This window comes from Sebastes umbrosus, chromosome 20, assembly GCF_015220745.1.
Source record: "Sebastes umbrosus isolate fSebUmb1 chromosome 20, fSebUmb1.pri, whole genome shotgun sequence".
Classification (NCBI taxonomy): Eukaryota; Metazoa; Chordata; class Actinopteri; order Perciformes; family Sebastidae; genus Sebastes; species Sebastes umbrosus.
This window is the reverse complement of record NC_051288.1, coordinates 17,166,752-17,188,588: the sequence shown is the minus strand read 5'-3', so window position 1 is coordinate 17,188,588 and position 21,837 is coordinate 17,166,752. Positions and strand designations below refer to the sequence as shown.

Sequence of the window (21,837 nt, the reverse complement as noted above, 5' to 3'; positions counted from 1 at the left end):
TGAACGCATAAGAAATGATGATCACGCCGATACTCTCCTCTCTAGGCTGATCCCAATCACTCTTTGAGTATTTTCTTTTTACAGCAAGAGGTGTCTTGCCATTGCGAGGCAACACATGATAGCTGTCAATCACCTACTCCTGTATGTGTTAGTGATCTACACATAACCATCAACGGCAGCTACGGCCAGACAATCAAAAACACAATTATAACAGACACAGTCACCTTAAAGCTGCATTCATTGTTTTTTGTGCCCCTTGGGAGTATTGTAACAAGTTGATAACACAATATCACCTTATAAAGTTGGAGGGACCGTCACGCTTAGTGCCGCTGGCCACCACCTGCTGTTTGGCTCATTTTCTGTAACCAGTGTAGTATTAAAGCATGGCTGTCCGCTAGTTATTTAGCTAATTCCACCATGCTTTAATGCTACACTGGTTACAGAAAATTAGCTGAACAAATATGTCTCTCATCTGGCTTCGTAACGTTACTACTCCAATGTTCGTTTGAGTCATTACTGCAAAACTTCACCTCAGTGAGTCCGCGACTTGTCGTAAGTTGGTTTAGTTTATACGGAAGTTAGCCGTTAGTTTAATGGTTGCAATGGCAAAGGTATACGTCTCAAAGTCTGACCCTCCTGCTGCGTCGATTTGAATGGGAATGTCCGTTCTACTCCTGTTCTATTTCTATGATTGTAGCTAGTCTAAGTGGTAGTGTTAGAATAACCACAATGTTCACAACCAATTCAGCAAAGACTAATGATTCTGTTTTACAATCATTGTCTCAAATCTAGCAATATAATCGTGATTTTCATATATACAAATATTAAATAGTGCAGCTTTAAACTGAGAGCAAACAGCCGTTAATATCAATTGATCAAATTTCTTTAGTGAGAAAAGAAAATGATGAACCATATGTATTGTATTGGCACATGATGACAGAGATTATGACAAAAGTGATCATCAAAATGAACTCCTCTGCCGTTAATGGTTAACTATTGATGCTGGTTTTGACCTTTAAACTGTAAATGCCTGTTTGCCTTTCTTGCCGGTGACCTTGTCAAACACAAGTGACACAGAACACAGAACAGCTGTGATTTGAATTTTCTTGTTCAGGCAGATGAGGCTGCTGGCTGTTTATGAAGCTCATGCTGGGCTGGTTATACTAAGATCATGCTTGAGGAGGGTGCCAGGCTTCAGGAGCGCCATCCAAGACCCCATTAGTATGCATGTTGTGTTTTTGCCTGTCGCCACAAGCATGGGGCACATGCAGACTCAGCCAGTGAGTGCAGGTCTGAGCTGACGCAGCTGTCTCTTAAAGCCCGAGCTGTCATTTTTTTAACCATTTAATTAACAGGTTTGGAGCCTTTATTTAGATGTATAAATGAACTGTTTGACTTGAAAATGTTTGATTTAGTTAGGAGTTCATAATTTAATTTTTTTGGTCTTGTTTTGATGTTGCATTCACAAACAGGACTGGGGTTTAACTTTAACAGCATCAGAAAGCATTTTTAAAGGAATGCTTCACCCTTAAAATGACCATTTGTATATCAATTAATTACCCCGTGTTACCTTGAATTCTTGAAAACAGAGTAAATCTTTGATGAATTGAAGTAATTGGGGCCAGGTTTAACAACAGCAAAACTATATTAAAACATGTGTTTACAAACTCTCACACAACTTGTACAGTATAATCTAAGTCTTATTTATCCAGTCGTATGCCCAGTACTTCCCAAACACATGCATTTTCGCCAAAATCGTACTATTTAAAACCCTTCCACCACTACCGTCTCATGCTTGCGTGCATGTGATGGTAGTAACGGGGTGAGTAATTGAAGTACAAATGATCATTTTGTGGTTGAAGTGTTCCTTTGAGTTGTTACATGACATTGTTAATATAAAAATATTGACAAGTGCAGTTTTAAGATTGTGTTGCTGTAGTTAAAAATAGCCACAAGGTTGTTTCATAAAAAGGGCCATTAGATAATTGCTTACCCTAATCAGCAAAGACTAATAACTCTGATTGACATTCATCGACTGAAATCTAGCTATATAATCAGGATTATCATTTTAGCCGTAATTGTGTAGCCCTGTTTCAGGCCTGACAAACACTCTGCGTGTACTCCAAGCGCTCCAAATAGACAGTTGAGAACCTCAAAGTATGAAAAGGTCACATCGATGCGAGTGGTCATCATCCATCACGGTGCTTCAGCAGCAAATAGACTGTAGAGCTGAAGTTGCATCACAGACGTCACAGATGTCCTGTCAGCTGCAGAGGAGCAGGAGTTCAGCGGTAATGACAAACAGTAAATGTCTCAAATGTTCATTCAAAGTCCGTGTTCATCAGACTCGCAGTCGGAAATGTTTATGGCTGTTGTCGTAAACATGCTAATTTGCTGTTATCACCCCGGGCGAAGGATAAACTGTGCATGAGCGTTGTAAACAAGGTCTAGTTAGCGAGGACAGTCATGATGACCAAGGTGTCTCTCACAATTCAATGACTCATCACACATTTACAGCCGCTCTAAACCACACAAGCATCAAAATAAAACATGTGTAATTAAGTGATTTTGTGGTAAAGTTTATGAGTGTGTTGATTCGTTTCTTTGCAGGAGGATTCACAGCCAATCCAATTAAAATAAAATAATGATATATTTGAAATTGTTTTATTTTATTTTTATTCATTTATTCATTTATTCATTTATTCATTTATTTTTCATTTATCTATTTAGTTATTTTTCTTTCTTGTTTTCTTGTTCTGTTTGTACCACTAAAAGTATAAAATACACAAATAAATAATAGTAAATAAAAAAATATTTTAAAAAATATGTTTAAAAATATTTTTAAAAAATATATAAAAAAAGCATAACAAAATAATACAAAGAATTAATTAATTACAGTATTGAGACCTGTGAGTACAAGTTTTACAAGGCTGTCCTGTAGTTTTTCATGGAGGGAAACATGCTTTCTGACTAGAAATTCGTGACCTGAACAAATACATTTTGAGAAAATGTCTCTATTGATTAAAACTGACCATTCTGATTACTCTGCCACTCAAAACTTGTGTTCAAGTTCTGTAAAAGAAATCTGAGGAAGAAAAATGGATGTCCACTTATGTTGCAATTCATATCGCAATTGCACTATTCAGTTTAAGGATGGCACATTGATTCTTTTTCTTCTTTTTGTGCTATTCTGTACTTCTTGTGTTTACCATTATGTCCAAGATGCCTTATCAATCAATATGGCATTTCAGGACAGACAGATGGTCTGGCTGGAACTCACCAGGATATAGGCCTTGGGTTATTTTATTTTGGAAAGCAGTTATGTGTTCCTGGGAAGTCGCTGGGGGTCAGACAGTCACCCGTGAGGAACACCAGGTCAGGGACTAATATGGTCCTATGAGCATTTAAGTTGAACACAGTTAGAGGGAGAGCTGCATGAACTGGATGTGACCCGTGGTGGTGGGGGAGAACAGGGGGTGCAACTAAACAAAGATGGTCAGTTGACTGCACACACACATCTCTAGCATCCCAACAATGAGAGCTGTGATCCCACAGTGGCCGCAGGCTTTAAGGGAATATGGAACAAAGTGCCCCCTGAATCTTCTGAATCCTGTTGTTAGCAGCTCACAGAGTAACACAACCTCTCACGGCAGAATTTATAAAATGTGTTTTTATCGTACCTGCATCTCAATAAGCTCTCATCAGATAGGATTCTTTTAACTGAACCATTGCTTTCAGTTATATTAACTTAACGCACTAAAAGCTAAAAGCATCCTTGGTTCATTTGCCTCCATGACAACCTCTGTCTCTTTCCCCAACAAAAGAAAAAAAATCCTTTTATTCTGAAATATCAGTGAGGGCGACACCACCTTGGACTTTGAGCTTGTATCCACAGTAAAAGAGATTTTTCTGCCCAAGCGAAGTTCCTGTTTCTTTGGGCAGGTTATTCACGCTGGTTGATGGTGAGTCACACTCCAGGAAGAGTGGAGGAGCATGAGTGGGCTCTCTGATGTTTGTAGGTTGACTTCTGAATGCTTGAGACATGCTGGTGCACTCTGCAGGGTCGTGACATACTGTGCATCATAGACAGGAGGCTCATTGGTGGTATTATAATCTGTTGTGAAAGTGGACCTAGAGGAATTGTTATTTTATGATTAATAATTATTTCATACAAATAATTTCTGTTCTTTCAAGTTTTTTTTCAGCCAACTTCATTTTCCCAGTTTTTGTGATCATGACGATCGTGTTTCATATTACTTTTTCTACTCTTTCTTTCTCTTAAAAGCTGTAGACTTGAGACTTAAAACCTCTTGAACCCTATAGGCCTCTGGCTCAGGCCCCTGCTTGAAAATTACATGACCAAAATGAATAGAGTAGGGATGCACCGATCCGATTTTTTCACTCTCTATACCGATTGTTTTTACACCCCAATTAAAATTCCAGTATATAATGTATATAGTATATAAACATAGAATTGAATTTAATCCAGCTATTTGAGTCAGTATTGGCCCGATATCTGATCCAATATCGGTATCGGTGCATCCCTAGAATAGAGTGTATCTCTGCAACTACAATTTCAATAATCTTGGTATCATAATAAAAGTAACACTTGTGAGATATCTGCAGAGGTGTAAGCATCCATATATCTGTTACTGGGTATATGTAAATGAAGACGGAACACAGCATAAATTCAAGATTTAATTTCCGCCTAACAAAACTGTACACTTTTAGAGGGAATATCCATTTGGGATGATGCATGTTGCAGCCCAAAATCTCTAGCAAACCATATCACAACATCTGGAGCATTACCTGTGCACAGACTGGTGCTAATAAAGTGAAGCAGAGCTAAATTGGAGAGGTTTTAGTAGAGGCATGTTAACGCTGAATCTTCAAATTGGCAATTTGGGTACCATCTGTGCCATTTGAAATTTTCTCAGGTAACTGTAAAACTCATTTAATTTAATTTACATGTCACTATAAGTATGAGGAAGAGAAAAGGGAATTAATATCAGGACGAAGTGATGGAAAAACACAGTATTACATTGGGGAATCTGCTGGGAAAGACATAAAGGAAAGTGCACCATCTTCTAATTAATTACTTAAAGGGACTGTTTGTAAGAATCAGAAATGCTAACAGCGACACCTGTGGCCGTTAAGTCAACGAAAGTCAGCGTCGGACTCGCGCCTGTGCTTGCTCTAAATAGACATGAACGAGCATCGCTCAGCACAGTGAGGCGACACACCTCCGTAGCATATTCTACAGATAGACCTCGAAACTGTAGTAAAGTCTTGCAGGTATGAAGTTAATATACAGTCAATAGATCACCTTCACTCTCTGTGACATATTCTACAGACGTCTAGACATGGAAACTGTAGTAATCTTGCTGGTATGATGTTCATATACAGTCACTAGATCCCTTTCACTGTCTGTGACATATTCTATAAATGTCTAGACATGTAAACTGTATTATGTAGCTGATATGATGTCCATATACTGTCAATAGATCACCTTCACTGTCTGTTGCTGCTGGGACACGCAGCCGAGACGTGAGCGGCTCGCGTGTAAAATAGGCGTCAGACGCGCGTCTCATGCGGGCAGTGTGTCCACTTTAACCTGTTAACATGGACGCCGAAATAAAAAACAACACGCCACGCAGCTGCCACGCGAGCCTCATGCGGGCAGTGTGTCCACCACTTTAAACTCCCTGAATCAGCTACCAGGTTACATTCACCAAGGCATTAATAAATATCTATCTTCATCCAGAAGATTACATCATCATTTATTTGTTGATTATATTTTGTATTATTAATCTGAATCTGCAATGTAACTCGTAACTAAAGGTATCAAATAAATGCAGTGGTGTAAAACGTACATTTCCCTCTGAATTGTAGTGGAGTAGAAATATAAAGTAGTACTTATTGTACTTAAGTACAGTATTTGAGTAAATATACTTAGTTACTTTCCACCACTGGTCTCAAATGACTTGAGACTTTCTTTGACAGACTCAAGACTTTTTTTCTAATTTTCTTTTTTTGGCAACAGCATTAAATGAAGAGCATAATATAGTATCTTCGCAAAAAATGAATGCATATTGGACTGAGTATGTCTTGGCAGCTCTCTTGGTCATTATGCAGTGGTCGCTCCTCTCTGAGAGTCTGAGCTCACTGTTGCCTCCTTGCAGCTGGAGCCATCTGCCAAGCAAATGGCTGAGGGTGGCTGAAGATACAGATGTGATGCATCATTATCCGCTGACTGAGATGAATGATGAATGCTGGCACCGTCGGCTGTCACCTCATTGACAAACCCAGTCATGACTGCCCCCCCCCCCCCTCTTTGTTGCAGCCTGTGCTTTATTCACTGCCATCACTGAATCTTCCTCTGCCGGCGACATTAGCATTTCTAGGGTTGCACCAACATTGTTTCCACTTTCTAAACTGGGATGGTCAGAGGCATAAAGAGATTTCCTGGCTTTCAAAGAGGAAGGGTCGATTAAATATGCATGCGGGTGCTTTTTGTCATTACGGAGCCATCAGTGGTTGCAAGTTGACAATACAATTTCACATCATGGAAATGAATTAGGCAGAGCTCATTCATTATGGATGCCCGTTGGCTTCTTGTTCAGGATGGCCATTGTGTCATTTCTAAATAGATGAAAGCCAGGTAGGGTACGCAGATAACCCTGGTAGTGTATTTCAGGATGTAAAACATTTGTTCTGCTGTCTGGCAAAAACCTTTCTGGTCGTATCTGTGTCTCTCTCTGGGTCGAGCATTAGCACTGACTTTTAAAAGGGAAATTAGGGCGCTCATTGTGCAACAGTATTAATGAAATACTCTGCTTTTTGACTTTTAAATATCAATTGATAATTGTACAATTAACATTATTTTTAAAGAATTAAAAATCTAGGTCTAAACACGTGTTTTGTAGGTGCTACATTACAAAATGTGAAATGTATAAACTCATGAGCTGAGTTGCTTTGTAGCCTACTTTTTAATAACTATAGTTACTTAGAGATTTTGTCCCCTGCCCTCCATTTCTGATATTCTTCCACTTTCTTTGCTGGTTAGACAAACACAACATGACAGCAGTCACTTTTGAATTTCACCATGTGATTCTGAGTGACAGTACAGCGTTGTGTCAGGTTGTTTTCCCACAGGTAACACTGATCGTCACCTCGAGCTCTGTTTGACCCACATATGCTGATTTATTCTGTGTTTGCATCCCATTTAACTATTTGTATTTACAGTTTAGACTGATTTCCCGTGGTGTTGTTTGCTCAAGTTTCACCTGAGCTCTCTGTGTCAGAGCTGTCACCTGACAACTCTTCCTTTGTTCGCTAACACCCCAGGATCTCATGTTTTATTACCCCGCAACCCGCCTTCCACTCCGCTCTGAACATCTCTCCGCTCACTCCAGGCGTCGGTTTATTCAGCAGCGTCTACCCCCCTGCAGAAAGGCAGAGTGACAGAGTAAAAGCAATGCCCTGTTTTTTTTTTTTATCATCATGCTGCTGCTCCTCTGTGGCCACAGAAAGCTCGGGGCTCTCAGCTGCATCCTTCCTTGTTTGTGTCTGTGTATGCTGAAGCCATTTCTGTCACCTCGCCCACTCTTCCGCTGCCTATTTGCATGATGAGCCGAAGCTCTCGTGTATTTATTTACACCGTCGGATATACAGTAACTCATGCGACACTGCTGTTCCAAACTGTGACTCTTTCTTTTTGGTTTATGTAACACAATTATAACAGGCTGACGAGATGTATCAAGGTCTTGTCAGTGCTCATTTATAGGCATTAAACATTCGCAACACACATTGAAACACATTTCTGTAATTTCAAAGTGTGTAATGCATTTGCTCCTCTGTTCACTTTAAGATTGAGTTTGTCTAATAGTTTAAAAAATGAGTAGAACAAAAGATCTAGAGCTGCAACTAAAGATTATTTTCATCACTGATTTATCTGCTGATTATTTTGTCAATTAATTGATTAATCGTTTAGTCTATAAATGTCAGAAAATAGTGAAAATGCTCTATCATAATTTCCCAGAGCTTGAGTTGAAGTTTTCTTTTGTTTGACCATCAGTCCAAAACCCAAAGATATTGAATTTACAATGATGTATAGGAGTTTTAGCTAGAGCTAGAGCTGCAATCGATTACTTGTCAACTATTATATTAATCGCCAACTATTTTGATAATTGATTAATCAGTTTGGGTAATATTTTAGGAAATAAAAGTCAGAATTCTCTGATTGCAGCTTCTTAAATGTGAATATTTTCTGGTTTCTTTACTCCTTTATTTCATTTCACCCTGATCCATTTATTTTTCTGGTTTTATGTGTAAAGCACTTTGTAACTTGGTTTTGAAAAGTGCACTTTAAAAAAAGTATTTACATAATCAAAAAACCATTTTTGCAATTTGTCCTTGTAAACTCCTCATCCATCACTTTAGATATTAGAATAAATCTGTATTTCCAGCCAAACAGGTCAGATGCATAAAGCTGGTGTCCTCCTTGTCCCCATTTCCTGTACTAGAGTACAAAGCATCTGAAGATTAAACATCTACTGTCTAGTTGTGAACTAGTTTTTAAAAAAAAGTATATTTGGGATGCTATAGTAGTATCATAACAACTTAAGTAAAATGCTCTTTTTCTTTTTTTCCAGGTGGTGCTCGTATTTGCTCTCAGCATCGGAGCCCTTGTTATATACTTCATAGATTCTTCTGAGTAAGTATATTTCAACTAACATGCTATCATTGTACTTCCCTATTGATTCTACTCTGGCTTATAGATCACAATGAATCCTGTTTATTGCTGAATATTTAAGAAACTGAGAGGTGTTTGTCTCAAGGTGTTTGGTCCTGCTGTCCCTCATAGCTTACAGTAGCTTTATTAAATTAGATGTCGTTAGTTTTTTCTCAGAGAAATATAGAAATCTACCAATTATGCTCTATGTATGATGGTCTTATAAAATCCTGCTGGTACAATGATGTTTAAGATGATAATGGTTCAATAGAAAGTTGTATGTGTTTCTGACATTTATGATTTAAGCCCCAGAGAGCTCAGCCATTAACTGGTTGCCACAGTCATAAATCCTCATATAATGCATGTTCTGTAGTTCTGGCCTTAATTACATTGAGTGCTCTGTGCTCTGTATATGGTATTTGAGAGCACGTACTTGGCTGGCTGTTTTGATCCGATCCTCTTCCAGGTAAACTGCTCTGAGCTAACCGGCGATCTCTGCTGATAAACAGCAAGTGCTCCCAGATGCTTAATCTCTGTAATGAAAGGATCAGACTCTTAAACAGGCAGGAAAGACCCAAGTTCCTGTTTCAAAAAACCAATCACCGTCACTCATCGAACCGGAGGAAGTGGGAGTCCCTTTTAGCTCTCGTGTGCGACAGAGTACTGTTACTGCAGCCCTGGTGGTGTTTGGACAGGATGTGCCATTAAGAAGTAGAGCAAAATACACCGGGATAAAAGCTTTTATCAAGCCCAGAGAGGGAGTCTCCGCTGGGAGTAATGTCAACGCAGAGAAGAGAAAATGGGCTGTAAACTCCTGTAATCTGGCTCACGGTCCTGGAGGGTTATTTGTTATTTCATAAGACTGCATACAGCTGAGGGCTTGGCTTGTGGTTTGCGAGCATGATCTCATTTCATTAACTGGACAAGCTCAGGTAGAGTTACATCCTCACCATTGCCATCTGTGGCCTCCTGTTCTCAGAACGTGCCCGTAGCGGCGCCTGATACCTTTTTACACCCGATGAAGGATGACCTACGACCTCCGTCTTTAACCTTTTCACGCAATAAGAAAGGGTCATTGTTATAAATACACAATGAGGTATGATGCCGCAGCACCTGTTACATGACTTATATTCATATTCATCCACTCGGCTCTTTGTCCCAGTTTTCATTCAGTGTTGTCCAGGTCTTTCTATTATTCAGTATTTTTTCACTACCTGTCAACCCAACAAGCCCAGTACTTAAAGAAGTAGCAGCCAGTTAGCTGCTCTCTTGCGTGCTCCTAAGTGGCAGCAGTACTGTAACAGATACAGCCCTTCCTGTAATTAGTCCTGCGGGGCTGCTGAGGCTGTCATATGATGGACAGGCTGACCTGGCTGGAAGCGACACAGAGAGAGAGACGTCAACACAGCAAGACCCACTTAGATTCATAGAGAGGAGCTCAATCTACGAGCTGCACAGTGATGAAGAAGCCGGTTAGGTCCCACAGGGAGTTTTACTTCATAAAGCCTTGTACTAGTTGTGTCTTACTATACACCCTATGCTTCCATGTAGTCCCATGCCATTTGTAAGACACACTGTGCTTTGTTTCATCAAAGTAGAGCTGGGTGTAAAACCTCAACACTGAGTATTTAAAGCTCGTGTGAAATACTTAGTCAGGCTCTTATTCTTGATTAATATATTCCCTATTATTAAAGTTTCTTTCATTGATTTATTTTGCCACCGGGCGGCAGAAAAACTCCACAACAAGCCGACAAACACACAGCCTGGCATATCATTGTTTTAGGGCGCTTTCACAAGCCATAGTCGGTTTGACTAGTCCAAATCAGAGCGAAATTTATACTTTTGGTTGTTTTCTATTTAGTCTGGTTTGTTTTCACAGTGCAGAATTTAAGCGGACATAATAAAGTTGCTAAGGGGCGTGTATGAAGGAGCGAATTAAGAAGCTGCCACTTCTTTGCAGGGAATCGTGGACTTTGATATATTGCTGTTGAAATTTGTTCACTTTGACTCGGTACTGTGTCGGTACTGTGCGGACAAATCCCTTCTTCTCCAGTTTATCTTGAATGACATTATAAACATCACTGTTTTTGCGGACTTTATTTTGCATAATCTGTATGTTCTCTTCGGCCCAGATGTCAAACAATCATCAAACTTCTGCAGAAGTCCCGTCCGTCCTCTCCCACTCATGTTAACCTATCGTTTACCTGTGTCCATCTCAGCAAATGCCCGCACAAGCGGTCTCGAACTGGTTGTTTTGGTCTGCACCAGAGTATGATTACTGCATTCACAACTGTCCAAACAAACCGCACCAGAGTTCGATTAAAACTGACTAAATGTTGTCTTGTGAAAGCGCCCTCAAAGGTATATCTTAAAGTTAATTTATGACAGGTCTTTTCTTTAATAACGTAATTTAAACCTCCGTTTCGTAAAAACAACATTGACATTTTATCACCTAATAAAGCTGTAAAGTTACCTCGACAGGGAGCAACATTAGCATTCATTATGAGTCGTGTCTCTGTCAGTGCGGTGAATATAGGTCTAGTAGTAACTCACCTTTTAGCTCAGTTTTAGTCTCCTCCAACTCCTGAGAAAAACATCTGTCACTTTTAGCGACTTATGAGTTTATCAGAGCTTTTCAAGCTGAATACAGATTGTTGCATTTGGAAACAATTTGAAAACAGCACTGAGCTTTAACCATAATGTTATAGTAAGTTTGCAGGCAATAAGCCAGAACTGAAAGAGACCAGAATACTCTGTAGAGCTTCTAACTTGGGTTTGTCACTGTAACTGGAGCAATTGTTAATGAAAGAAATACTGAGTGAATACTTAGTGAAGGTTTAAAGCAAGATTTAGCTTATTGTAGACTTAATTATTCAGACAAAAATCTTGCACAACTGCTTGAATTAAAAATAATTAAATGCATCTTCTGTGCTGATGCATTTGAGAAGTTTGGTTTATTTATAATAATATTAATTAATTATAAGACATGTTGGCACTTGTACTGTATTGAACATTTTCAAACAAAACCTGGTTGAAGTGATCTGCGTGACCCTTCACTCTCAGTGGATTTGACTTTTCTCGACCGTTAAGGTTGTAAATCAGGTGCTGTTCCGTCAAACAACATTAAGGTCTCCTCGTCCTGTTTGATCTGAGTCTGAATTGAATGAGGGAGAGAGAGAGAGAGAGAGACCAGAGTGACTTTGGGCAGAGTGGGTTTGTGATCCATAACAGGCTTAGTCCTCTTCCAAGCCAGGTCCACTGGAACTCAATTATTCAGCACCGCAGGTCTGCCTCCACTGTACGGTCTGTCACCCTGCTATGACAGGGATTTGCCGGGCTGACTTGTTATTACAGTGAATAAGGGCTATCCAACATATGATTATTAGGACTATTCTTAGAGATGCCTAAAAGAAGACTTTGTTATTTTCTTTATCTTCATTGTAACGTTTGAGAAATTATCCAGATCCATGAACAGGGTGTGTACTGTTTTGCTTTGAAGATAATAAAGCTCTTTCATTTTCTTGTGATCGTAAATCCCTTAGGATATTAAGGTAAATAAATAGTATTTTTAGTGTAGTACTGCCTCGATTAGACTCGATGAGATGTGACGGTTGCGTGAGGCCGACGAGGATAGTTTGAGTCCTCATCACATCACCGAGCTCCTGATCATCAACTGAGTGTCACTGCTGTGCATTAGATCGGTTCAGAATAATCCCCGAGGTATTTTAACGTTACCTCATTCAAACTCCGGCCGGACTGTGTTTTATCAAATAGAGTTTATTAGATTTTTTTTTTACACAACAAAAGCAATTTGCTTTAATCCGAATGGTATTAAACAGCAGAGGGGATATTGTTGCTGTTGAGTGATGTGGCGTGTGTTAGTGAAGCTTGTGAATGTGAGTGTAGGACACTCCTAAACAAAGAGGAATGAAAACAAACTAACTAAATGTACGAGAGGGACCTGCTTGGCACCAACATGCTGCAGAGAAGATAGACATGATTCACGATAAGCTGTGCTTTAGTGAAGTGGTTCCCAACCTTTTCATCTTCAAACAAAGCAGTATATCTATTTGTGGCCCCTCATTAAAAGTCGCATATGTTCATGAATATGTAAGACTGAGCTGAAGGCTAATTTTTCCTTCTTAGATTCATTTATTTGTTTAATTCTTAAAGGACTGATGAGGTAAAATTATCCCGTAAAGTGCTGCAGGAATGAGTCCTAAAATCCGTAAATGTGTTCGCATTTTAGCACTTCTGGTTCCTTAGTCTCGAAGTAAGTGGGTTTTTTGAATGGGTTTTTAGTTAGATGCCTTAAATAAAGTCTGTGGTTAATACAAACTGAAGAGAATTTCACGTTTTGTCGTCAGAAAATTCAGTGTTTTTTTTTTCTCCGAAAAAAAACCCAAACTATTTTGTGTTACAGAAATAGATTGTATATATATTTTGCTTTCCTATCCTGTTAATCATCTAATTAACCGACACCCAGGTTGGGAACCACTGCTTTAGGGCTGCAACTAATGATTCCTTTTTTATTTTATTACCAATTAATCTGTAGATGGTTGTTCTGTTTGATCAATTGATCACTTTGTGTAAAGAAATCTCATAAACATGTCTTCAAATGTCTTGTTCTGTTTGACCGACAGTCCAAGACCCAAACATATTTAGTTTACAATATAAAACCTATAAAAACAGTAAATCCTTGCATTTTAGAAGCTGGAACCAGCAAATGTTTTGGTATACAAAACAACTTAACGATTAATCAAATACCAAAATTGTTGTACATTAATTTTCTTGCAACGACTAGGGGTGGGGAAAATATCGATACAGCACAGTATCACAATATTTTGCATGTCAATATTGTCTTAAAGTCTTAAAGCTAGAGTGAAGATACTGATACCATATGAAACTAGAAAACCTCATCGATTGGTACAAAACCATTTTATGTTAGGAAGAGCGCTAAATAACGCTCGAAAGTTACGCTAGATTTTGAAGAGGAAAAACTGGCATGGCCATTTTCAAAGGACTCCTTTGGCCTTTGACCTCAAGATATGTGAATGAAAACTCTGAGATGAACAGAGTGAAAACTGTATCTTATTAGATAAAACAGATGTTGACAAACTGCATAATTTGCATTTGAAAAAAGGTAATTTTCAGCATATTGCAATCGTATTATGATAATATCTTATTGTGGGGCCTCTGGTGACTCCCACCCCGACAAACTACTAATTGATTTATCGACTTATTGTTTGAGCACTAACACGATTAACCAGTCACTGTTTCCATCTTCTATTCATTCAAATGATATATTAATCAAACATATATTCCACATCCCAGCTGTGCACTAAGTTAATTAACTGTCTTTCTCCACCTCCTTGTTTAAGTTTGAATGTTCAGTAAACCTGTGTTTTCATTTTAGGTGTGAATACTATTTTGAGAGGATATCTTTAATCACACAGTCCTACTAACCTATTACAGTCACATTTACCTGGTTAATTATTTCTCTTTATTTGAATTCTTTGTGCCAGATACAAGCTTTTTGAGGGTGAGACTTCACTGCATCGCTAGCATTTGCTATGGCTGCCTGATTCCATAAAAGAAGACATGAAACCCTGCATGCATTTAACCCTTAAACTACTGCCCTGGCTCTGCATTTCCATCATGTTTGACTTAATTTGTTACCTGAAATGTTTGCCTATGAGATCGGAAATGCGGGCATAGATCATAATACGATCTTGCACCTGGAATATGACAGATTGTTTTGCAGTTATTTAAGGGTTAATCAGGCAAGTTATTGCTTGTGTGACAATAAATGCATGTCCTTTCTCAACAGAAAAAAACATTGGGAAATACAAACTATTGCACTTTTTTTCAACACTTAAGCTCCTCTTCTTTTGGAAGTCTTGAAAAATGGAAAAAAGGAAAAGAAGAATGCATCTTTTATGCTTTTTTTCCTTTAATACCATTGATATATATGCATTTTACCAACCCTTTCCTCACTTGACCACCAATATTTATAAGACATTAAAATACTTTGTTTCTCTCTCTGTCTTATAGTCCCATCGAGTCCTGCCAGAATTTCTACAAAGATTTCACGTTGCAGATCGACATGGCGTTCAATGTGTTCTTCCTGCTGTACTTTGGCCTCCGTGTAAGTAAAAGAAGTTGCCAACATTTAAAAAAAATGTAGTTTTCTTATATTTGCACTCTTGTCTTTGTACCTGAAGACTGCGAATCTCACCTTTAACCCTTCATTTCCACCAGTTCATTGCTGCCAACGACAAGCTGTGGTTCTGGTTGGAGGTGAACTCGGTGGTGGACTTCTTCACGGTTCCTCCGGTGTTTGTGTCTGTGTACCTTAACAGGAGCTGGCTCGGTAAGGATGCTCACATCACTCACACAGGCAGTGCTTTTTTCAGTGTCAGTGGATCTTTGGGCTTGTATTTCCGAGGAGTCTGTGCTGCCACCTGGTGGATTTAACGGGTCTAACAGGTGTCAGTGAACACACCAAATAATCTCAGCACGTCACTAAAGCTGCAAAAAGAGAACCTCTTAGTATTTTGTGGCACACCTTCAATATTTGCCATATAAGTTTGATAATTTTGTCATGAAATGAACTTTATGGGACGTTGCATGACGTGCATGAAAAGTTCAAATGATCCTCACGATTAGTAAACTCTGCTACAGCACAGCATGAAAACTCAAAAGCATGGAAACTCAAAAGCTTTATGAGCTTCACTCGTCAAAGCAACGCTCATTTGCATGACAACACTATCAAATATTGTATGGCTGTCATCTGGTGTGCCATTTAAACTTGCATTCATGCACAAATGGAAATGTAATCGGTTTCCACGTCTTTGGGCCATGTGTTGTGGGCAGTGGGCATTGTGCTGCAGGTGTCATTCACACGCCCTTCACCTCTCCAGCACAACTCTCCAGCACACCTGCAATAACACTCGAATGAACTCACGCTGTGATTGAAAAATACACGAATGGATAAAAAAAAGAAGGTAATAGGCTTTGTTTGGGGCTCGAGCGCTAGAATAGAAGTCAATCTGCTAAATGTGTGAAGCTCATCACCCGGAGAGGTCTGTGAGGAATTACAGGATTATGGGGGATCTCTGTTTTTACGCTGCATTACAGATTTTTTATAGCTGCTTTTTCTTCTCCTGTCAGATGAGGAACAAACCTGCCGTGTAGCCATAAACACCCTCTACTTTAGAGTCAGTATGACAAGCTTGATAGGCACAGTTGCATAATGTGCCTATGGATTTTGCCTGGGCTGATGTACTGTGATTTATGGTGTGAAAACAACAAAAGTAGAACTAGCTGCTGCTGGTTGCTGGTGCCATCTAGTGGGCATGTAAGAGCACGACAGTATTGTCATGATTTGAGCAGCAGTATAAAGTGTTCATATCGTTAAGTGCATTATACTGATAGTTATTGGTTTGTTTGCAACTATACATTTTTCTTGGTCATTTCATTGCTATAGTTGTTGCAAGCAGTGATTATTTTCCAGCTGAAATGAATCCTTGATATTAGTTTATTATTTAACATTGCAAAATGTGTGCTTTTTTGTATCCTGTTCAATATTTTGTTTTATCATTTGTATGCACATTGGCTATTGCTCTACTTTAGTGCTATTGAGCGCTTGTATTTGTTTTCTGATGAAGCCTGCCCTTCACTTTTCTACATAGACACTAGTTGTTTTATAGAAGAAAAACAAATGAATCCCTCAGACCCCTCCTCTCCCAGCAGAGCATCTGTTAGGTCCATGTGATGGAAACATGTGTTAGGACCAAGCCACATACTGAACAATATATATATATATATACACATCATATGTATAAAGATAATACAGTATAAGTTGACCATGACCCCAAACTAGAACTATACTTATACCACTTACATACCTTATACTTACTGTTTGCTGAAGTAGTTGTCATATATGATGGATGGAGTGGACCAACCCATCACTTATTTTAGAAAGAGATTCACATGATATTGCAATATTTTCCTCTACAGTACATGATTGCTTTGGCTGTGTTTCCCTGAGTTATTCGGTTGTGACTGTTGTTCTGTTGTTACTGTTTGTGTAGGTGTTGCTCTTTTTGTTATCTGCTCCGCCATGCATGCACACTGTGCAGTATTTTCTGTATTTCACACAAACCAAAATGCAGTACTTCATGCCAGACTCCAAACAGCAAATACAGCATATATAATAAAGCATTCATGCACATAGTTGACTGAATACAGATTTTAATACTTTTCTATTGTATCTTAAATTTAGTGACATATTTTCGTTATTCAAAATTGCCGTTATGTGTGAAAAATGTTGACATTTCTTGTGGTTTTTATAACTAATTCCAGTGGCGAGAATTCTGTCAGACATAATCTCAGTCAATATGGTCAGTGAGCAGTTGGTCAGGGAGGATTAACGACTGATTTACTGTTTAGTTAAACGGAGGTTAAACAGGTGAGGAGGTCATAACCTGCTCAGCAGCATCTGTTCGCAGCTGTCCAACTCCCTCTGCTGATCCAAACTCCTGCCAATGCTCCTGTCTGAACATTTTGACACAAATACACACACAGTATGTGCTAATATTCTCTCCTGCTAACACTGATGCATGTCAGGCTTGCGGGTGTGAGCATGATGCACATTTTGGATGTTGAAAATGCATTCATGTAGAAACAACATGCAGCGGCTAATAAGCACAGTAGCCAGTTTTTACTGCAAAGTGTGAACTCTGGAGCTGAAATTCTGACCTGCTGCAGGTGTGAAATACAAGCAGCATGTTTATCTCTAACAGTGAGAATAATCCAATGAAACTCTTCCAAATATTTTGAGGTAAACAGAACATCTTCCAGATAAGATATTCATGTCCTCAAATGCTCTAAAGCAGTGTTTCCTAATTAATTATTCCTAATAATTATGTAGTTTGATTAAGGGGAAAAAGTGAGACACAGCTCTGAGATTGAGTCATTTGAGTTTAGTTTGTTGTGTTGAGTTTATTGGCAGTTGAAATGTCTTGAAAGAGAAGCTCCCTTTTAGTCCAAGTGAATATTTATTCATTAGACTTTAGACAGATTTCATATTTTGGCATGTTTGACCTTTTCGGCTTGTGACCCCTTAAATGAAAGCAACGTCCTCTTGCGACCCCTCATCACCTGATGCATACAGTAGGATTCCCAGATGCGACTTTAGAGTGACTTTTTAAAATGTTATTTGATGATTCGAAGAGTTATGAAGAAGCAAAATGATCCAATAATACAACAAGAAAAAGCAAATATTAAAGGAAACATAACTTTGCGTTGCAGAAACAATTTCCTTCAACTTTCTTTCTGTTAATCAGATTTATGTTGTGACCCTTTTGGGGGTCCCTAAAGTCACATCTCAGGTTGGGAACCTCGGAATTACAGTACCAATTGAACACTGTCTCAATTTGATCTATAATTAGTACAAAACTACATAGGCATTTCCACAAACCTTCATATTAATTTACAGTTACATATCAGTTAATTTAAAGGAAATTATAGGAAACTTAGGTCCTGTGAAAAAAAAGTGTTAATGTTCTGAGACACAAAATTATGTATATTTTGTTCATACTTTTATCTATTTTTTTCTTTAGAAATACTGCATATGAATCTATTTAACATTTATACCCCTCTATGTTTGTACTTATAATATTTAGAGTATATGTGGTATTTTGCTGGTGACAGAAGTGACACATATTTCACATTTTATTTCACATTTCAGATTAAATTGAGAGACTTAGATTTCCGTCAGCATTTCCTCTCTTTGCAGTGACGTTTTTCATGCTGCGCATTTAGATTTAACGTCAACTACAATAGCGGCTATTACATCAGCTGTGATTAATTTAGGGATTATTGCAGAACCACTAAATCCATAGAAAAACACAATGATTGCCAAAGCTTGTCATTTTTTCCCCATACACAGCTTTGGCTGGCCGTTCACATGACTTGTTTTCTGCTATAAAGGCGAGACATGCTGTTCTTGTCCAAGATTAGAGAATGAAATTTGGTTTGTCAAGAGCAGTTGCGGGGTTATAGGGATGAGATGTAGGTTACACTGTGGAGCCAGCTGATGGACAGACTCGCTGCCTGGCCTCTTCCTTTCCCTGGATGAATCCTAAAGGAGCTTACACTCTAATATCCTGATGGGAAAAGGGTTTGCTTTAAGCTTGCCGAACAAGCCGTACCACAGCGAGGATGCTATGAAGGTCTGAGGTAAATCAAATCAAAAAAGAGAGTCCTTTTTTTGACGCCAACCTGTTGGGTGCAAATATCATGAGAGCACCTGATTCTTTTTGGTTTTTTTCTCTTTTTGGAAGAGAGGATCATATTTTTTCTACGTGAAAGCTGGCACAGTGGATGCAGAATAGTGAAGACGTGGATGTGAAGCAGATTTTTGGACTTGACGTTTTGCCTACCAAGAGTTACTCGCAGACATGATTCCCACTAAGATGCTAGTGTACAGGAGGCCCGATGGAGGCGCACACTCTCAGACGGTTACTAACACAAGAAGGCGCAAGAAATCAACCGGGGAGCTCTTCCAGAAGGGCTACAGGGTCAGGATGAGCCATGCGCATGTCAGCGAGAAAGAGGACCAGGACAGCATCTGCTACAGCCTCGGTGGATGCTTCCATGTAATCTCCTACTGGGGTAAGACCTGCAGGACATGGGAACGAGGGGGAATCTCCACTAAAGCTGAAGGCTGACGTGTCCAGAGGTCTATGGACTCCAGCTGGAGCAGGTTCAGGTTCAGGATTTGCTCTGTATTATGTTCCCCCATCTGGCAAACGCTCACTTCACAATGAAAAACGGGCTTTGGCAATGGCACACCATGGTTCACGTCATTTCATAAAAGATTATTTCTATTTTTCTGGCTGATGATTGCCCGTAACGTCTTTGATTTGTGTCATTTGGCACTCACACAAAGCTGTTCCATCAGGGAAATTTGTCCCCCCGATTAAAACATGCAGGGATGGATTTTACTTGATTGCTCACTCTTGGCTGAGGTGGCTTTTAATTGTTCATGCAGCACCGACACTGCGGTGGTTTCTGCTTTTTTTCAAGTCGAATCTATGAATCATTTGGCTTTTAAACTCAGGTGGGAGGTTCCTTTTAGAAGGTAGTTTACTGCAATGTACCTAAACGATGACACAGAATCAATAAAATGTGTGTTGTTTTGCTTTATCGGATGGGTATCTGTAGGAGATTGTGATTTCTGTGTTGATCTGAGCAGTAAACTGGTTATAATGATGCTGTGATTTAACGTATAGCTTAAATGATGACATGATGCAATCAGTAATCATGCAGAGGAGCTCAGGCAGGTGTTGTCACTGCTGATTTTGTTGGTGTTTTTCCGTCCTTGAACTCTTGGCAACAGGCACAAGCTACATTTTTTTCTTCTTCCCATAAATACCCTCAAATTCATTGAATCGAATTTGACGTCACGTCTGTTTAATCATTGGCATGACAGCGTCCACCTGTCTCTAATCCAGGTTTATCAGGAAACGTGTATCAGGTAGACGCCGATGATTAAAACAGACTGTTGTGAGGTGGTGAAGAGAGATCTGGGATCTAGAGCTCGTTGTCAGTTTTTCCCCACATAGTTTCTTTTCTGATACAGTGAGGTTCAGTATCTCTTGATCAGTTGAAGTTTATTTTTTTGAATCAATATGAATCCAATGAAGTTGATACACATGGAGGAAAGTATGAAAGGTATGGTGTACCTGCACAGTCGAAATGCTTTTGTTGTTTCCATTGTTTTTAATCATTCTGATAACTTCTTTATGGTCTTTTTTTCTCACAGGCTTGAGGTTTTTAAGGGCCTTAAGGTTGATACAGTTCTCAGAAATTTTACAGTTTTTGAATATACTAAAGACAAGGTAAGTGTATAAATAGTTTCTTAAACTTTTTTTTGACAGTATGGCAACCAGTTTTTAACCTGTTTTATGTGTAACCATTGCATGTAAAGTGATGTGCACTTTTTTTGTAGCTATAAGCATGAATATGGTTTTATTTTGAAGGGGGTAAAAAAAATCTTTTTTGCAATGGTTTGCCTGAAGCAAAATCAGCATGAGCGCTTGCTTAATATAAAGTTTACTCCTCAGTACTGCGGTCGGTAACGTGTACTTGTATGATGGGAGTCTTGAACGAAACAGCTTTTTGTTCGCTCGCTACTTGGAATTAAATCTTTTTGCACAGATGTCAGGAAGAGCTTATAGTGCAACAAAATGCTTTAGAATAATCTCCTCTCATTCACTCAAATGAAGGTAAAGACAAAAACACACAAAGTAGGAGAGGACAGAGATCATGCAAGGACGTGTTACACAATAAAACATATACTGTATTATTTAAAGAACTTCACACATATAAATCTTACATACGTAGTGAGGAAGTCACAATAATAATAATAATACATCCTATTTCTATAGTGCATTTCAAAGTTCTTTACATACTGTAGAATAAAATAAAGAATAAAACAAGCAGTAAACTCTTTAATACAGACAGAAAAGATAAGAATAAAATGAAAGAACAAAATGTTACATTAACATTAATCATATTTTTTAATATCATTGGCTGATTTTTTTTGTGGAAATTATATGGAAATATATTGCAAACTTGTAAAAATATATATACAAAGTATGCACTGTAATTCCATACAAAAATATTTCCATTACATTAAATGCAGCAGCTTTAAGGAGAATTTGTGCTGCATGTTATTGTGTTTTTCTTAATTTAAGCTTTTTCTATTTATAATTTTTCTATTATAAATTTATATTTGCATCTATTTTCCTGATACCAATATAACTAATAATTAACAACTTTGTTATCTGGCTCTTTTTTAAATAGCAACTCCATAAAGCTGGTGAACCTGTGTTCAATCTTCATAAGCACATGGCTAACTGCAGCAGGATTCATTCATTTGGTAAGTTAGTTTAAGTTAATTAGTTTAAGTTAAGGGGAAAGCATGTTGGTATTACATACTTTTATGTTATTAGTACATACTTTTTTATTGCATTGTCAAAATCCTTTACTTCTATGTGTATTCCTAGTTGTTGTACAAATCTCAACCTCTG

General features: G+C 38.5%; 1 protein-coding gene across 24 annotated transcripts in view; it reads left to right on the top strand.

The window, feature by feature from the left end:
• Positions 1-21,837, top strand: part of LOC119480057 (calcium-activated potassium channel subunit alpha-1) — a 96,109-nt gene that overhangs the window by 33,041 nt on the left and 41,231 nt on the right. For all 24 annotated transcript variants that reach the window (XM_037756138.1, XM_037756139.1, XM_037756141.1 and 21 more), the window contains exons 3-7: positions 8,655-8,716; positions 14,789-14,882; positions 14,996-15,107; positions 20,568-20,643; positions 21,611-21,686. In XM_037756138.1, coding sequence (XP_037612066.1) covers positions 8,655-8,716; positions 14,789-14,882; positions 14,996-15,107; positions 20,568-20,643; positions 21,611-21,686 — 420 coding nt within the window. The remainder of the gene's footprint in view (positions 1-8,654; positions 8,717-14,788; positions 14,883-14,995; positions 15,108-20,567; positions 20,644-21,610; positions 21,687-21,837) is intronic.